This window comes from Phoca vitulina, unplaced genomic scaffold (genome assembly GCF_004348235.1).
Source record: "Phoca vitulina isolate PV1807 unplaced genomic scaffold, GSC_HSeal_1.0 scaffold81, whole genome shotgun sequence".
Taxonomy (NCBI): Eukaryota; Metazoa; Chordata; class Mammalia; order Carnivora; family Phocidae; genus Phoca; species Phoca vitulina.
Genome location: NW_022589784.1, coordinates 4,824,008 through 4,837,077, shown reverse-complemented (window position 1 = coordinate 4,837,077; position 13,070 = coordinate 4,824,008). Strand labels below are relative to the sequence as shown.

General features: G+C 55.6%; 2 protein-coding genes across 4 annotated transcripts in view; one reads left to right on the top strand and one right to left on the bottom strand.

The window, feature by feature from the left end:
• VAV1 (vav guanine nucleotide exchange factor 1) overlaps positions 1-746 on the bottom strand; it is a 48,455-nt gene extending 47,709 nt beyond the window's left edge. For all 3 annotated transcript variants that reach the window (XR_004298132.1, XM_032394735.1, XM_032394736.1), the window contains exon 1: positions 478-746. Coding sequence is in view for 2 of the 3 variants with exons in the window: in XM_032394735.1 (XP_032250626.1) it covers positions 478-681 (204 nt within the window). In the remaining variant the exon portion in view is untranslated. The remainder of the gene's footprint in view (positions 1-477) is intronic.
• A 5,631-nt stretch (positions 747-6,377) lies between these two features.
• SH2D3A (SH2 domain containing 3A) lies at positions 6,378-12,960 on the top strand. Its single transcript, XM_032394576.1, has 9 exons — positions 6,378-6,446; positions 7,926-8,275; positions 8,637-8,713; positions 10,127-10,614; positions 10,737-10,852; positions 11,017-11,191; positions 11,280-11,391; positions 11,743-11,928; positions 12,800-12,960. The coding sequence occupies exons 1-9, from the start codon at positions 6,378-6,380 to the stop codon at positions 12,958-12,960; spliced, it is 1,734 nt and encodes a 577-aa protein (XP_032250467.1).
• The last annotated feature ends 110 nt before the right edge of the window (positions 12,961-13,070 follow it).

Here is a 13,070-nt window from a genome sequence, read left to right as displayed (position 1 = left end):
GGCCTGGGAGGAGACACATGTGGGGGAAGAAGTTGGTGGAGGCCCCTCCCCCATAGGCAGAAGGTGGGGGGGGTGGTGTCAAAGGAGGTAAAAACCTCAGGCAAACTGTTGGTCACCTGGGGGTTCCCAGGTAACCCTCAAGACCCCCACACAGTCCCATCTGGGGGTTTGAACCTCAGTGGAGTCAGCCTGGGGTTTGGAAGCTTTAACCCCAAGTGTGTCAGTTCTCAGCCTAGATGTGCACTAACCCAGAGCCTATTAACCCATTCCTATTACCCTTGGGTGAGACACCCCCGGATCTCAGAGTTTACCACCCCCTCCATCCCTCCCCCTCTTCCCCGTGTGCCAGCCCCAGAGTCCGGAGCATATTCTCTTCTACATCACAGGCCCAGAGTTTCAGTGTATTAAGTCTCCTGGTGCCAGCCAGGGGTGGCCCCCACCTCCAACCCCTGGCACTCCAGCCAGTGGCGGGCTCACCTGGGACATCTGGGGGCGCAGGTTGACCTCACGCAGGTTGATGGCATGGGGCAGCAAGTTGTTGAGCAGCTGACACAGAAGGACGCCATCCCGGAGGGCCTGTGCCAGCTCGCACACCTGGGCCCCGTCCCAGGTCACGCGGTGGCTGGGGGGCAGCACCCGGCACTGGATCAGCCAGTGGGTACACTGGCGCCACAGCTCCATGGCGGCTGCCTTACCGGGTCAGCCCGCGCGCCCTTGCGGCCTCCACCGCCCGCCTGCCTGCCTAAGCTAGCTAGCTACCACTTCCTCTTCTTTGCCTGTAACTGTCGCCCTGAGAGGGGGTGGAGAAGGCGGAGCCGTGGGGGGGGGGGGGGGGGGGGGGGGCCGGGGGGGGGGGGGGGAGGCGGGAGCACCTGCAGCCCAGCCCCTTCTATGCAGGCCCCGGCATCTCTTCCCCCCACCAGCTCAACACAGGCCTGGGCACCTGGGGGTGGGGGGCTGCTGGTGGAGTTACTGAGGCCTGCTGCCTTCCTCCATATCCAGTCCTCTCAGCAACAGACTCAAGATCTGCTCTCTTCTGAACCCTCTCTCCCCTGCCTCCACCCCGCGTTGGCACCCAACATCCTAGCTTGAACGAGCGTATTCTCCTCTACCCTGGTCCCCAGGCTCACTCCCGCCCGCACAGTCTGTCCTCCCCATGGAGGAGCACACCTGTGAGCATCTGGGCAAGTCATGATGTCCCTCCTCTTCTTACAGCCCACTGCCCTGCAGCCAACAAGGCCCTACATGACATGCCCCTCCCTGCCCTCACCTCTTCCACTCACCACTTTCCCTCATGCATTCTGCTCCAGCCGCACAGGCCTCCTTACCAGGACACCCTAGAATCTTACCCCAAAATCCTGCCACAGGGCCTTTGCACATGCCGCTCCTCTGCCTTCAACAAGTAACTTCATGGCTAGCTGCTCCTTCACCTCCAACAGTTCTTTGCTCAATGTGACCTGCTCATGAAATCTTCCCAAATCTCTCCATTTCAAATCACAGACTTTCTTTTCCACTTCCCTACATTAAGCCCTGATCACCATCCAACAAACCTGATATTTTATTATATTTATTTCTTTATTGTCTATTTAGAAATCTCTGTCTCATATGTTCCCAGCACCTGGCATAAATACATGCTCCGTAAGTATTTGTTGAATGAATAAATAAATGGTTGGAAGCTTTTTTTGGCTCTACCTCTAACATCCCCAAATTCATTTATTTATTGCCATGGCCCTGGCCACCACCATCTCTTTCCTTATAGACTTCGATGGTGTCGTTCGTTAATCCATTCGTTTAGCGAACATTTACTGTCTTCGTAGACCTTATCATTACCTGAAATCATTTCGTCTACAAGGTCTGTCTCCCCACCTCCACCCCACTAGGCTGAATAGACTCCCGTCCATCTCACGAGGCACGCCCCTTGGATTTTTCTTTTTTAACCCTTTAATCACTAGGGGGCGCTAGCCTCCTTCAGTGGACATACCACACACACCCCACCCACCCCCCCAGCCCCCCACCGACCGCTCCAAAACTAGGTGGGAGGAGGTCAAGGAAAAGACACTCCCCTCAGCATTTCCTGAGCCTCGAGCCTCTTCCACATTCGCGGGGGGAAAGCCGAGCCTGGAAATCACCGGCTTTGTGATCCCACAGGCACCGAAACTTTTCATCCCCAACCATCCCGGGCGCTTATTTCCTCATCTGTAAAATGGGTGACAGCAACCTTCACCGTTTTTAGAATTCTGGTAGGGATCAGAGATTGTGGGGCTGCACAGATGAAAGCGAGGAAGGCAGAATGGCGCTCCAGGGCTCCAGGTATGAATCCCACCTCCGCCACTCACAAGCCGGGTCGATTTGGGCAAATGGCTTAGCTGCCCCGTGCCTCCGTTTCTGCATCTGGAAAATGGGAGTGATGGAAATAGTACCTACTTCACTGAGGGGTCGATGTAAAAATTAAATGCGTTGAAGCAGGTCAAGGAAGCGGGACAGTCCTGGCACACAGTAAGTGCCCAACAAGTGTTAATTGGCGGCTACTGCTTTCAATACTGTTGTTATTATTGCGAGCCCTCAATAAACGTGGCCAGACCGTCCTCCCTCTTGTTCCAGATCCATTCCCCCAACCTTTCCATGCTTGCTCCAAGCATCACGATGGAAGCCCCCCTCCCACCTCCCACCAAGGAAACCACCTGAATGTCTCCCCCGGCCATAATCCCCCAGTCTAGCTCATCTCCCTCGTGCTGTTACAGTGGAGAGGCTGTCGTGTTTTCCCGCATCTGTCTCCACAAAACCCGACACCCACTGGAGTTCCCTTCCCGGAAACCCAACGGGACGGTCTGGAGGAAGCGCACCTCTACGTCACAGCAGCCGCCACCCCCGCGCTGCAAGAGAGCCCGTAAAGGGCCGCCCTGTCCCCGCGAGGTACCCTGGGGGGGTGAGGAGAGACACCCTCCCCACGTCCCAAGGGGTCAGGGGTACTTAGGACCAGTCTGCGGGGAATGGAGGAGCCGAGCTCGAAGGGGCGGGACTAAGAGGGGCAAGGAGCGTGTGGGCGTTGCCATCCGATGGGGGCGGGGCGACGTTCTAGGCGGGGGGGCCCCTGGAAGGGACAGACGGAGTTCCCAAGGGGGCGTGGTTTATGGGAGGGGGGAGGTTCTCCAAAGGGGGCGTGGTTAGCGCCGAGAACGGCTCTAAGAGGGTGGAGCCGGGACGAGAGGGCGGGTGAGAGCCTAGGAGGCCACCTTCCGAGGCGGAGTCCTCGGGGGCGGGGCCAGGTGATCTGGCTCGGTAACCCACCGGGCTCGGCCAGAGAAGGTGGGGTCGGCTGGGGCGGGGAGGGAGGGGCTGGGAGCCGCAGAGCCTCCGGCTTCGGCCCGGCCCCAGCTTCTCACCAGCTCCGCGGGTCCCGGCCCAGGTGAGTGAGGGGCCCCAGGCACATCCAGGATCGGGGGTTATTGGGGTGGGGAGTCCTCTCTTTTCCGGGTGGGGCCACCGGCTTGCAGGGAGAATCTGGGTGTCGGTCCAGGAGCAGCAGCGTTCGTAGAAGGGTCGCCGAGTGCCTGATTGGGTCGCTGTGCGTCACGCGTGTCCGTGTACCTGGGCGTACCTGGGAGTGCACCTCTAAGCGTGCTTCCTGTGCGACACGAAAAGCCTCCCTGCTTCCACTTTGCCTGAGTAATCTTTTTAAACCACAAACCAGATCGTGCCCCTCCCTCATTTAAAACCCTTCCGTAACCCCCATTGCATCCCGCTAAGATGAGAATTTGGGGTCCACCAGAATGGTCTCACCCCTGCCGACCTCGCTGCTCTCCACTTAGCTGCTTGCTCAGTGCATTCCGGCTACAATGACTTCCTCGATGCCGTAAAATGTAGAGAGTAAGCTCTATTAACCCCCAGGCCTTTGCACTTGCTGTCCACCCTCTCACCCCCGCATCTGGAACTGCTCTTTCTCCGAACCTTTGTGTAACTGTCTCCTTCCCTTTACTGAGGGCTCAGCTCCAATGTCACCTGGTGGGAGAGACCTTCCTGACATATGTTATTTACAGTAGCTGCCTCCTCCAGTCTTTTTTATCACACGTTCCTGTTTTATCATCTTCAGTGATTACTCATAGACATTATCTTCTTCATTCGTTGTGTGCTGTTTATTTCGTGTCTTGCCCACCAGACAGCACAGGGCAGAGCCTTGATCTCATTCATCACCGTCTTTCCAGGGTCTAGAACAGGTCCTGGAACATAGTAAGTGCTCAACCAATCAGTGTTTGCTCAATGTCAAGTTTGAGTACCCGTGTCTAACTGTGTCCATGTGTCCATGTGTAGGCGGCTGCCCCCCTGCACATGTGTGCACATAGGTGTGGTCTATAGGGTATGAATAACACCCTTCTTTTCTCCATGTTTACCCCTACCCCCACCCTCTTCCTGATTCTGCTCCCTTCCTCTCTCCCCTGCCCAAATATCCAGAAATTATTCCAAAGGATGAAGGGCAGGAGGATGATTTCGTTGGCCTCTGTCTAACCTGTGCCCACTCTGAGCTCCCCCCTCCTCCAAACTCCCCTCCACCAAACTAACCAGAGCCTTGTCAGTGACCCACCTGCGTGCCCACTAAAGAGGGACGAGGGGAAGCTGACGTTGGGGGACTCAAGACAGAGGCTGGCCTGGCCCAGATGACAAACAGGAAGTACACAGGCATCCACAGGAGACACACCTGGTGTTCAGGTATGCAGCACCTGGAGCCAGGTCCCTGCCCAGCTCCCCGCCCCTACAGCTACCTGGGGCGGGCCTGGGAACTTCTTGCCTGTTTCTGGCCCTCAAGGCCCTGCTGACTCAGGATGAGAGAATCCTGGTGCTATTTCCCTGCACAGCCGGCCAGGCCCAGAACACCTTAGGGGTAGAGGAAGTGAGAAGCAGATCTCCTGCTTCCCTCCCATCCAGGGCAGGTTTTCTCCACCAGACACTTGAGACACACACAGCCTGAGGCCTGCACAGTATCGAGGGAGTCCCCAAATGTCAGAGACCTAAACTTGGCCATAATAATAACAAAGCGTATTGGCTCCAAAATTTAAAAATCTGCAAATGCCAAATTGCTGTTTGCTGACATTTCTACAAAATGTGACTTTTTAATGTCCTTAAAAATGGTATTGCATTGAAGGGACACCTGGCTGGCCCAGTTGGTAGAGCATGTGACTCTTGATCTCAGGGTCATGAGTTTGAGCTCCACGTTGGGCACAGAGATTACTTAAAATATAATAATAAAAAATAAAATTTTAGGGGCGCCTGGGTGGCTCAGTCGGCTAAGCGTCTGCCTTCGGCTCAGGTCATGATCCCAGGGTCCTGGGATCGAGCCCCGCATCGGGCTTCCTGCTCCGCGGGAAGCCTGCTTCTCCCTCTCCCACTCTCCCTGCTTGTGTTCCCTCTCTCGCTGTGTCTCTCTCTGTCAAATAAATAAATAAAAATATTTTAAAAAAATAAAATAAAATAAAATAAAATAAAATTTTTTAAAAAATGGTGTTACATTGGAAAGCCATGTATGGGTTAGATACTTAAGAATTCTTGAGTGTGCACATACACTGCTTAGAAGCTAGAGATCTCAAAATCCTCCCAGTTGTTCCTGATTTAGACCTTCCCCTATGGAAAATCTTATCTCCACCACTTGAATCTTCATATCCCATCCCTGGCTTTATTTTTCCATTTTTCTCTTTCTGATCTATCTATTCCTTCATCTGCTTATTTATTTTCTTAATTGCTGTCTCCCCCACTAGAACAGCAGCTCCTCAAGGGCAGGGATGCCCCTATTTTGTTCACTGCTGGGCCTCCAGTGCCCAGTAGCACCTGGCACATGGTGGACACCCCATAAATATTAGTTTGAGTGAATTAGTTAATGAAATTTCTCTAAAAAGTAGCATCACGTCATCTGCATAAAAATTGCATTCCATTTGAAAGCAATGCATAGGTCTTCTCCCTTTGCAGGCATCCCAGTGAATGCACGACTGTTTCCATGAGATCACAGCCAATTCTAAATTAAAGTTAATCATAGCCCAATTTTATATGAGGTATATATATGAATCTAGCATATGTATATAAACAAAATCTAGTGTACATATATTTTTGTCTATAAGTAACTTGTTTCATTTAGAATATGTTTATATGTTATATGTTTAGAATATGTTTATGTGTTAGAATATGTTGAGAGAGAGAGAGTTGCATTTTAAGGTTGATAGGATGCAGGCTGCTGTCTCCAAAACTAAGAGGAACATGGAAGGAAGGGCTGACCCAGCCACTTAGGAAGCTTAGGATGCAGGAATAATTATTCCCATTTTACAGGTGTGGAAGACTGAGGACTGTTGGAAGTACAGAGTTCTGCCCCTGCACCCTCTGCCCCCAAGAGCTCCATGCAGGTGCAACAGGATGGAGAGGACTTTGCCAACCAGCCCTGGTACCACGGCCCGCTGTCCCGTCAGGTATCTCTGCTTCCTGCAGGGCCTCAGCACCATCTGATAGGGAGCCTCTCCCGCCCTTGACCTACTGGGGACTTCTGAGGACGGCTGGGATCCTGGATGAGGGACTTATGGTCAAGGTCTATTGGAAGGGGTGACTGAGGGTCTGGGGACTGTCTTGAAGCTTGGTTGGTATCATGGCATGCTCCCCAACCCGACTCCTTCGCTTTGCTTGTCTCTCCATCTGGGTCCCAGGCACCTGTGGCCCCCAGGGCCCCATCTCCCTCTTTTATCACCTTCAGTGATTGCTCTTAGACATTATCTATCTTCTTCATTCGTGTGCGTTTGTTGTGTGTCTTGCCCACCAGACAGCACAGGGCAGAGCCTTGGGCTCATTCATCACTGTGTCTCCAGGGTCTAGAAAGGCCCTGGCACACAGTAAGTGCTCAGTCGGTGTTGAGCACTCACTCTCAACCCAAATCTCCCCACCCTCATCTCCAACTCATTTGTCACCCTCAGGAGTCCTGGGACCCTGGGCATCCAATCAAATTGTGAGAGTCAGTATCGCTTAGTGGTTAAAATCCCAGCCCTACAACTTCCATTCTGTGTGACCTTGGGCAAAGTAATTGACCTATCTGGGCCCCAGTCTCCCCATCTGTAAAATGAGGATGATGGTATCTACCACTTAACCTTGGTAAAGGATTAAATGAGTTCCTATGTTTTATACCCACAGCAGTGCTTGGCATGTAGGAAAGGCTACATGTGTCCACCATATGTATTGTTCAGTCCCCAGCTCCCATCACCAACTCCGCTTTGCCTCCCCCTGGTGTTGCGGCCCCCAGCCCCTGTTTCAACACCAGCCACCATGGCTGGCATAGGACTGCTTGAACATTTTTATAAAGGAGGATTTCCAGGCCGTAATCAGTTTGGAAGAATCCAGCAAAGGGCACTTTTCGAAACCATGTTTGTTTACCAAGCCTCATGCATTTACTCAGGTTGGACGTTCCATTAGCCAGGGTCAGCTGGCAGCACCCCCAAGATGTCCCTGGCTAAACACAACAGATCTTTATGGGCTTGTTCATGCTACAGTACAAGCTGGTTGAGGAGTGGGGAACGTGGAGCTCCAGAAGTCAGTCAGGACCCGAGCTCTTTCTGTCTTGTGGCTCTGCCTTCCACCAGGGCTTTGGGGACATCCCCTGACAGACAGGGGACAGAACCTGTAGGATTGTGCAGGAGGGTTTTGTGAGCTAGGTCGGGACATTCCCGGCAGCTCTTCTGCCCTCATCCTATTGGCCAGATTGTGTCAGATGGTGACTAACTGCAAGGGAGCCTGGGAAATGTACTCCAGAGGTGTGCCTGTGAGAAAACAGGAACTGGTTTGGGGCAAACCACCCAGTCTCTGGGGTGGCTTTTCTTGGGTAGGGGGATGGGGGTGAGGAATCACCATGAATTGCTGATCTGGGCTCATGGCTAAACCCTCTACCCCCCGTCCTCCACCCCCAGAAGGCTGAGGCCCTCCTACAGCAAGATGGGGACTTCTTGGTTCGAGCCTCCAGGTCCCGGGGGGGCCACCCAGTGATCTCCTGCCGCTGGCAGGGCTCAGCCCTACACTTCGAGGTGCTCCGTGTGGCCTTGCGTCCCCGGCCAGGCCGGCCCACAGCTCTCTTTCAGCTGGAGGATGAACGTTTCCCAAGCCTGCCCTCCCTGGTGCGCAGCTATGTGACCGGGCAGCGTCCACTGTCCCAGGCCACAGGGGCCGTGGCCTCCAGGCCTGTGATACGGCAAGGACCCATTCGACGCAGCTTTAGTGAGGACACCCTCCTAGGGAGCCCAGCTTGGATAGAGTTGCCCAGGTAATCACAGGCTCTCTACCTCTCCAGTGACACCTGACACCCCCGGAGTTTCTCCACCTATGCACTAACCACTGCTGACTTGGGCCTGGATTAATTGTGGGGGGCTGTGCTGTGCGTCATAGGATGTTGAGTGGCATCCCTGGTCTCTATCTACTGGGTGCCTGTCAAATCCTCTCCACCCCACCCCCTAGTCGTCACAACCAAAAGATGTCTCCTGACACTGTCAGGTGTCCCGTGGGGGTAGATCACCTTGGTTGGGGTCCACTGGTGCTGAGTGACTAGATAGAGGGTGTTCTGGGCATCGGTGGAGGCTGCCCTGCTCTGGGTGGGACTACACATCTCCCTCATCTCTGTCCCCCAGGGCTAGGAAGCGGAGTGACAGTCAGCCCGCAGGCTTGGAGCACATGGGGCGGTCAAGAGAAGACCACCCTGGACCAGGTAAGGGTCTACCAGGACAGCGCGTGGCTCGGAGATTGCTCTGCCACCCACTGCCTGACTGATATTGCGCAGGTGACTTAACCTCTTGGAAACTGGGGACAACAAGGCTTTCAAAATTGTCATGGTGATTAAGAAATCCACAGGCACTTTGTAGGGGCTTAAAAATGGGGGAGTCTATGATTATTCCCAGAAGCTCTATGTGTCTGACCACGGCTAACCTCTCTCATAACTCCTGCCACACCCCCTCCTCACTCCAGCCAGTCTTGTTCCTGCCTCAGGGTCTTTGCACTTGCTGTTCTGGCCGCGGAAAAGCCCATTCCCCTGATCTTTTCCTGACTGACTCCGTCTCGTTCAACTTGAGTTCCTCAAAGTAGCTGACCCTGGCCATCCTACCTAAAAGAGGATTTTCCCTGTGCCCTGTGTGCCCCATCTGCCCTGCCTCCCCTCCCACCATTCACCACGAGTCCTCACTGCCAGCCACTGTACTAAGTGCTGAGATGTATCACTCAATAGAAAGACAAAGACCTCTGCCCAAGTGGTGCCGATGTCCTACTGGAGGAAGATGGACACTGACAACAAAAAATGAGTCTGCTTTGGGGTAAAATTTAAAAGTAGAACAGAGGGAGATTGGGAATAAGGGGATGGGAGTATTACAATTTTAAGTAGTCGTCAGGACAGGCTGCATGGAGAAAGATTTGAAAGAGGTGAAGGAGGAAATAATGTGAATATCTGGAGGGTGAGAGTGGCCCAGGCAGAAGGAACGGCCAGTGCAGTCCTGGGGCCAAAACAAGAACTTGAACTGTTCATTCAACCAAAAGGATGTGAGTGGAGCTGAACCATCTGGAGCTCAGATTTGGGGGGCTTTTTTGGCTACTGTGAGGACTTTGGCCTTTACTCAGAGTGAGCTAGAACCATGGGAAGGTTTTAAGTCTCTGTAAGAGGGTCTATTTATATGCTCAGTAAATACAGCATCTCCCAAAAGTCTGGGTGCAGCTTTAAGTTCTAATAACCTCAGAAGCAAAAATGCCACAAACTTAACAAAAGACATCATTTGAAAGTTTGATAAATGCAGTTTCTTTGATGCTTTTGTAGTTTTGTGAATTTTGAATAATTTTTTTTCTATTTTAGTTTTGTACGTCAGTGCTTACCATCTTCAATCAGAGGGGCAAAAACAAAGAATTCAAATTTAAACTGTAGCATTCAGAATTCATATGTAAGTGTCCAAAAAAGTTCATTTTCAGACCATTGATAAGTGTGTAGCATTTATATTGGTGAAGTTTTAAGTTCAAAGCCACACCAGGATACCCAGTTATTGACTTGATGAACCAGAAGGTTGGTAGCCCATGAAGCCCCCCACCCCATCTGGCTTTCTTCTCTGTGTACCCCCTTCACTCCCTCTTGTTTGACTCCTAGGAGCCTCCGCTGTGCCCACATGTGCCCTCCCTCGGATGGGTAGTGACCCCATGTTGCTGAAGACCCCAGCTCCTCTGGGGTGCGTTGTTCACAGCCTCAGGGCCTCCGATGGGCAGCTTCATGCCAAGGCACCCACCAAACCGCCTCGAACACCCTCACTGTTGCTGCATGATGCATCTGGACGCCCCCCAACATACTGTGAGCTGGTGCCCCGAGTGCCCAGTGCCCAGGGAACCCCCCCGGACCACAGTGGCCCAGAGACAGAGGCCCCACCATGGTGGGAAGCCAACGAAGAAGAGGAGGAAGAGAACAGAAGTTTTGCAAGACCAAAGGCCGAGGTCTCTTTCTGGCCCCCTAACAACCCCTTCTGCCTCCTGGGCCCCCAGAATCGGCCGCTGGAACCCAAAGTCCTGAGTACTCTCCGTGACCTATTCCTGGAGCACCATCCTGGGAGCACGGCCCTGCACCTATTATTGGTAGACTGCCAGGTGGGTCACCTACCTGGTCACTCCTCCCCAGACAGGGGCTGAAGCCAGGCCAAGGCCCAACAGCACCTCACACCCATATACTCATTCTGCTCGGTTGACCTCCCCACTAACCCCCTGCCCAGGCTACAGGCCTCCTAGGAGTGACCAAGGCTCAGCGGGGTGCCATGGGGGTCGCCTCTGGCCTGGAGCTGCTCACACTTCCCCATGGGCATCGCTTGAGGTTGGAACTTCTGGAGAGGTGAGCCAGCCACCTGGAATCCCCAGGGTCTTCAAACCTCCCCCCATTCAAGGACCCCCAGGGAGGAGGTGAGATGGGCAAAGCTACTCCCCCCCCCCCACGCCCCTCACCTCCGAGTTACAAACCTCCCACTGCCCCCAGACCCTTGCTCTCCACCTTCACAGACATGAGGCGCTGGCGCTGGCGGGGGCGCTGGCCGTGCTGGGCTGCGCGGGGCCGCTAGAGGAGCGCGCGGCCACCCTGAGGGGCCTGGTGGAACTGGCATTGGCGCTGCGGCCGGGGGCGGCCGGGGACCTGCCTGGACTGGCCGCGGTCATGGGCGCCCTGCTCATGCCCCAGGTGCGTGGGAAGCAGAAATGAGGAGGAAGCCTGAATGCTGGTGATGGGGAAGAGGGAAGAGGCAGCATGTTCAGGGCTCCTCCCCCAGGTGTCCCGGCTGGAACGCACGTGGCGCCAACTCAGAAGGAGCCACACCGATGCTGCGCTGGCCTTCGAGCAGGAGCTGAAGCCGCTGATGCGGGCACTGGATGAGGGCGCCGGTGAGTGGCATCCCTTGGCGCTCCACACCCGCTCCAGCCAGAATCCTAATCCAGCCCTAGGCCCCGCACTTCAAGTCCGTTCACCATAGACTCCACCCTCTTCGCTCTAGGCCCCGCCCATCGCGTCCGGCTCGGTCCGGGAGTGCCCAAACCCTGGGCCCCGCCCCTGTTTCTGTCCTGGGCTCCGCCCCCGCCCTAGGCCTCCTCCCTGACCCAGTCCTGCTCGTGCTAGGCTGGAACCAGTGTTTCTGGGCTTCCACTCCTAGGGTCCGCCTCGACCCAGTCTCCACCCTCTTCACCCTAGGCCCCATCTTCTGCCCCAAGCCTAGCTCAGAGCCCTTCCCCGCACAGGACCTTGCGAGCCGGGCGAGGTGGCGCTGCCGCACGTGGTCCCCGCCGTGCGCCTGCTGGAGGGCGAGGAGCTCCCGGGGCCGCTGGACGAGAGCTGCGAGCGGCTGCTGCGCACCCTGCACCGGGCGCGTCAGATGGCCCGGGACGCGCCCAAGTTCCGTGAGGCAGCGGCCCGGCGCCTACGAGGTGAGTGCTCCCCTCTGCTCCCTGCGGCCAGAGGGTCCCGACTTCCCGAGCACCCCGCATGCTCTAACCGGGTACCCAAAAACCCACCAGGCCAGGGACCAGAGCCTCCCGCCACGCCTCCCAGAGTCCCACCCAAACTGGGACGGCCTGGCCTCTGGGGAGTTCTCACCCCAAGTCCGAGTCGCAGCCAACAGTGTTGACAGCAATAGTGCTCTCCACCCCAAGAGGGTTGGCCCCCGGCCCCAGAGCCACGTCCACAGATTCCCACTCCCCGCCCCCACGCCCCCACCCCCGCTCCCACCTGAACTGGCCCTGCCCCCAGAGGATCTCGGTCCCCTCCTACAAGGCCTAGCTCTCTCCAGGATGAGTCAGTCCTTCAACCTGGTAAAACAGCGCCCCCGCTGCATTCAGAGCCAAACCTTCCTCCGGTCCTGGGACAGCCCAGCCTCCAGAATCCCCAACCTGGCTTATTCCGCTTTCGCTGGTGACCTAAGCACTCCTCTCTCTCCAACATGGCTCAACCTCTCCCAAAATGTGTCGCACTGGGCGGCCCAGACTCCAAATCTTGCCCCCCAAGTGGCTTCATCCCCAGGCACAGCCCCTCCCCCGCCCCCAGCATCACGCACTGAACAGACTGCCCCCATGCACCCTGGCACAGTATGCTTCCACCGAGCTCCTTGGCCGCCCCACCCCCAGTCCTGCGGAGACTCAGAGCGCCTCCTCCCCGTGAACCCCGCCCAGTTGTGCAGAGCTTCTGGGCAGAGTCCCTCCACAGTCCCTGCTGGGACAAAGTTCTGAGAGAAGGCAGGTGCAGGATGGGGCGAGGCAGGAGCCTGGCCCCCGCCCCCAGCCCGCCTGGCCCCGCCCCCAGGATTCCGGCCGAACCCGCAGCTGAGGGAGGCCCTGACCACAGGCTTTGTGCAGAGGCTCCTCTGGGGAAGCCGAGGCGTGGGGGCGCCGCAAGCCACACGTCTCGAGAAGTTCCAGCGCGTCCTCAGTGTCCTTTCGCAGCGCCTGGAGCCGGATGTTTGAAAACACAGACCCCCTTCTTCACACTGGGACACCCAGGCTTTGGGGAACCCCGGCAGACACCAAGGAAGTTGCCTCAAGCTGTTCACATAGCCAATCGCAGTGGGAACCCA

What these genes read in the sequence shown, in the direction of transcription:
- SH2D3A (XM_032394576.1), top strand. Translation starts at nt 6,378, where the DNA reads ATGCAGGTGCAACAGGATGGAGAGGACTTTGCCAACCAGCCCTGGTAC. An exon ending in ACGGCCCGCTGTCCCGTCAG is followed by an intron (nt 6,447 to 7,925) that starts GTATCTCTGCTT and finishes CTCCACCCCCAG; the next exon opens with AAGGCTGAGGCCCTCCTACA. An exon ending in AGGTTGGAACTTCTGGAGAG is followed by an intron (nt 10,853 to 11,016) that starts GTGAGCCAGCCA and finishes CCACCTTCACAG; the next exon opens with ACATGAGGCGCTGGCGCTGG.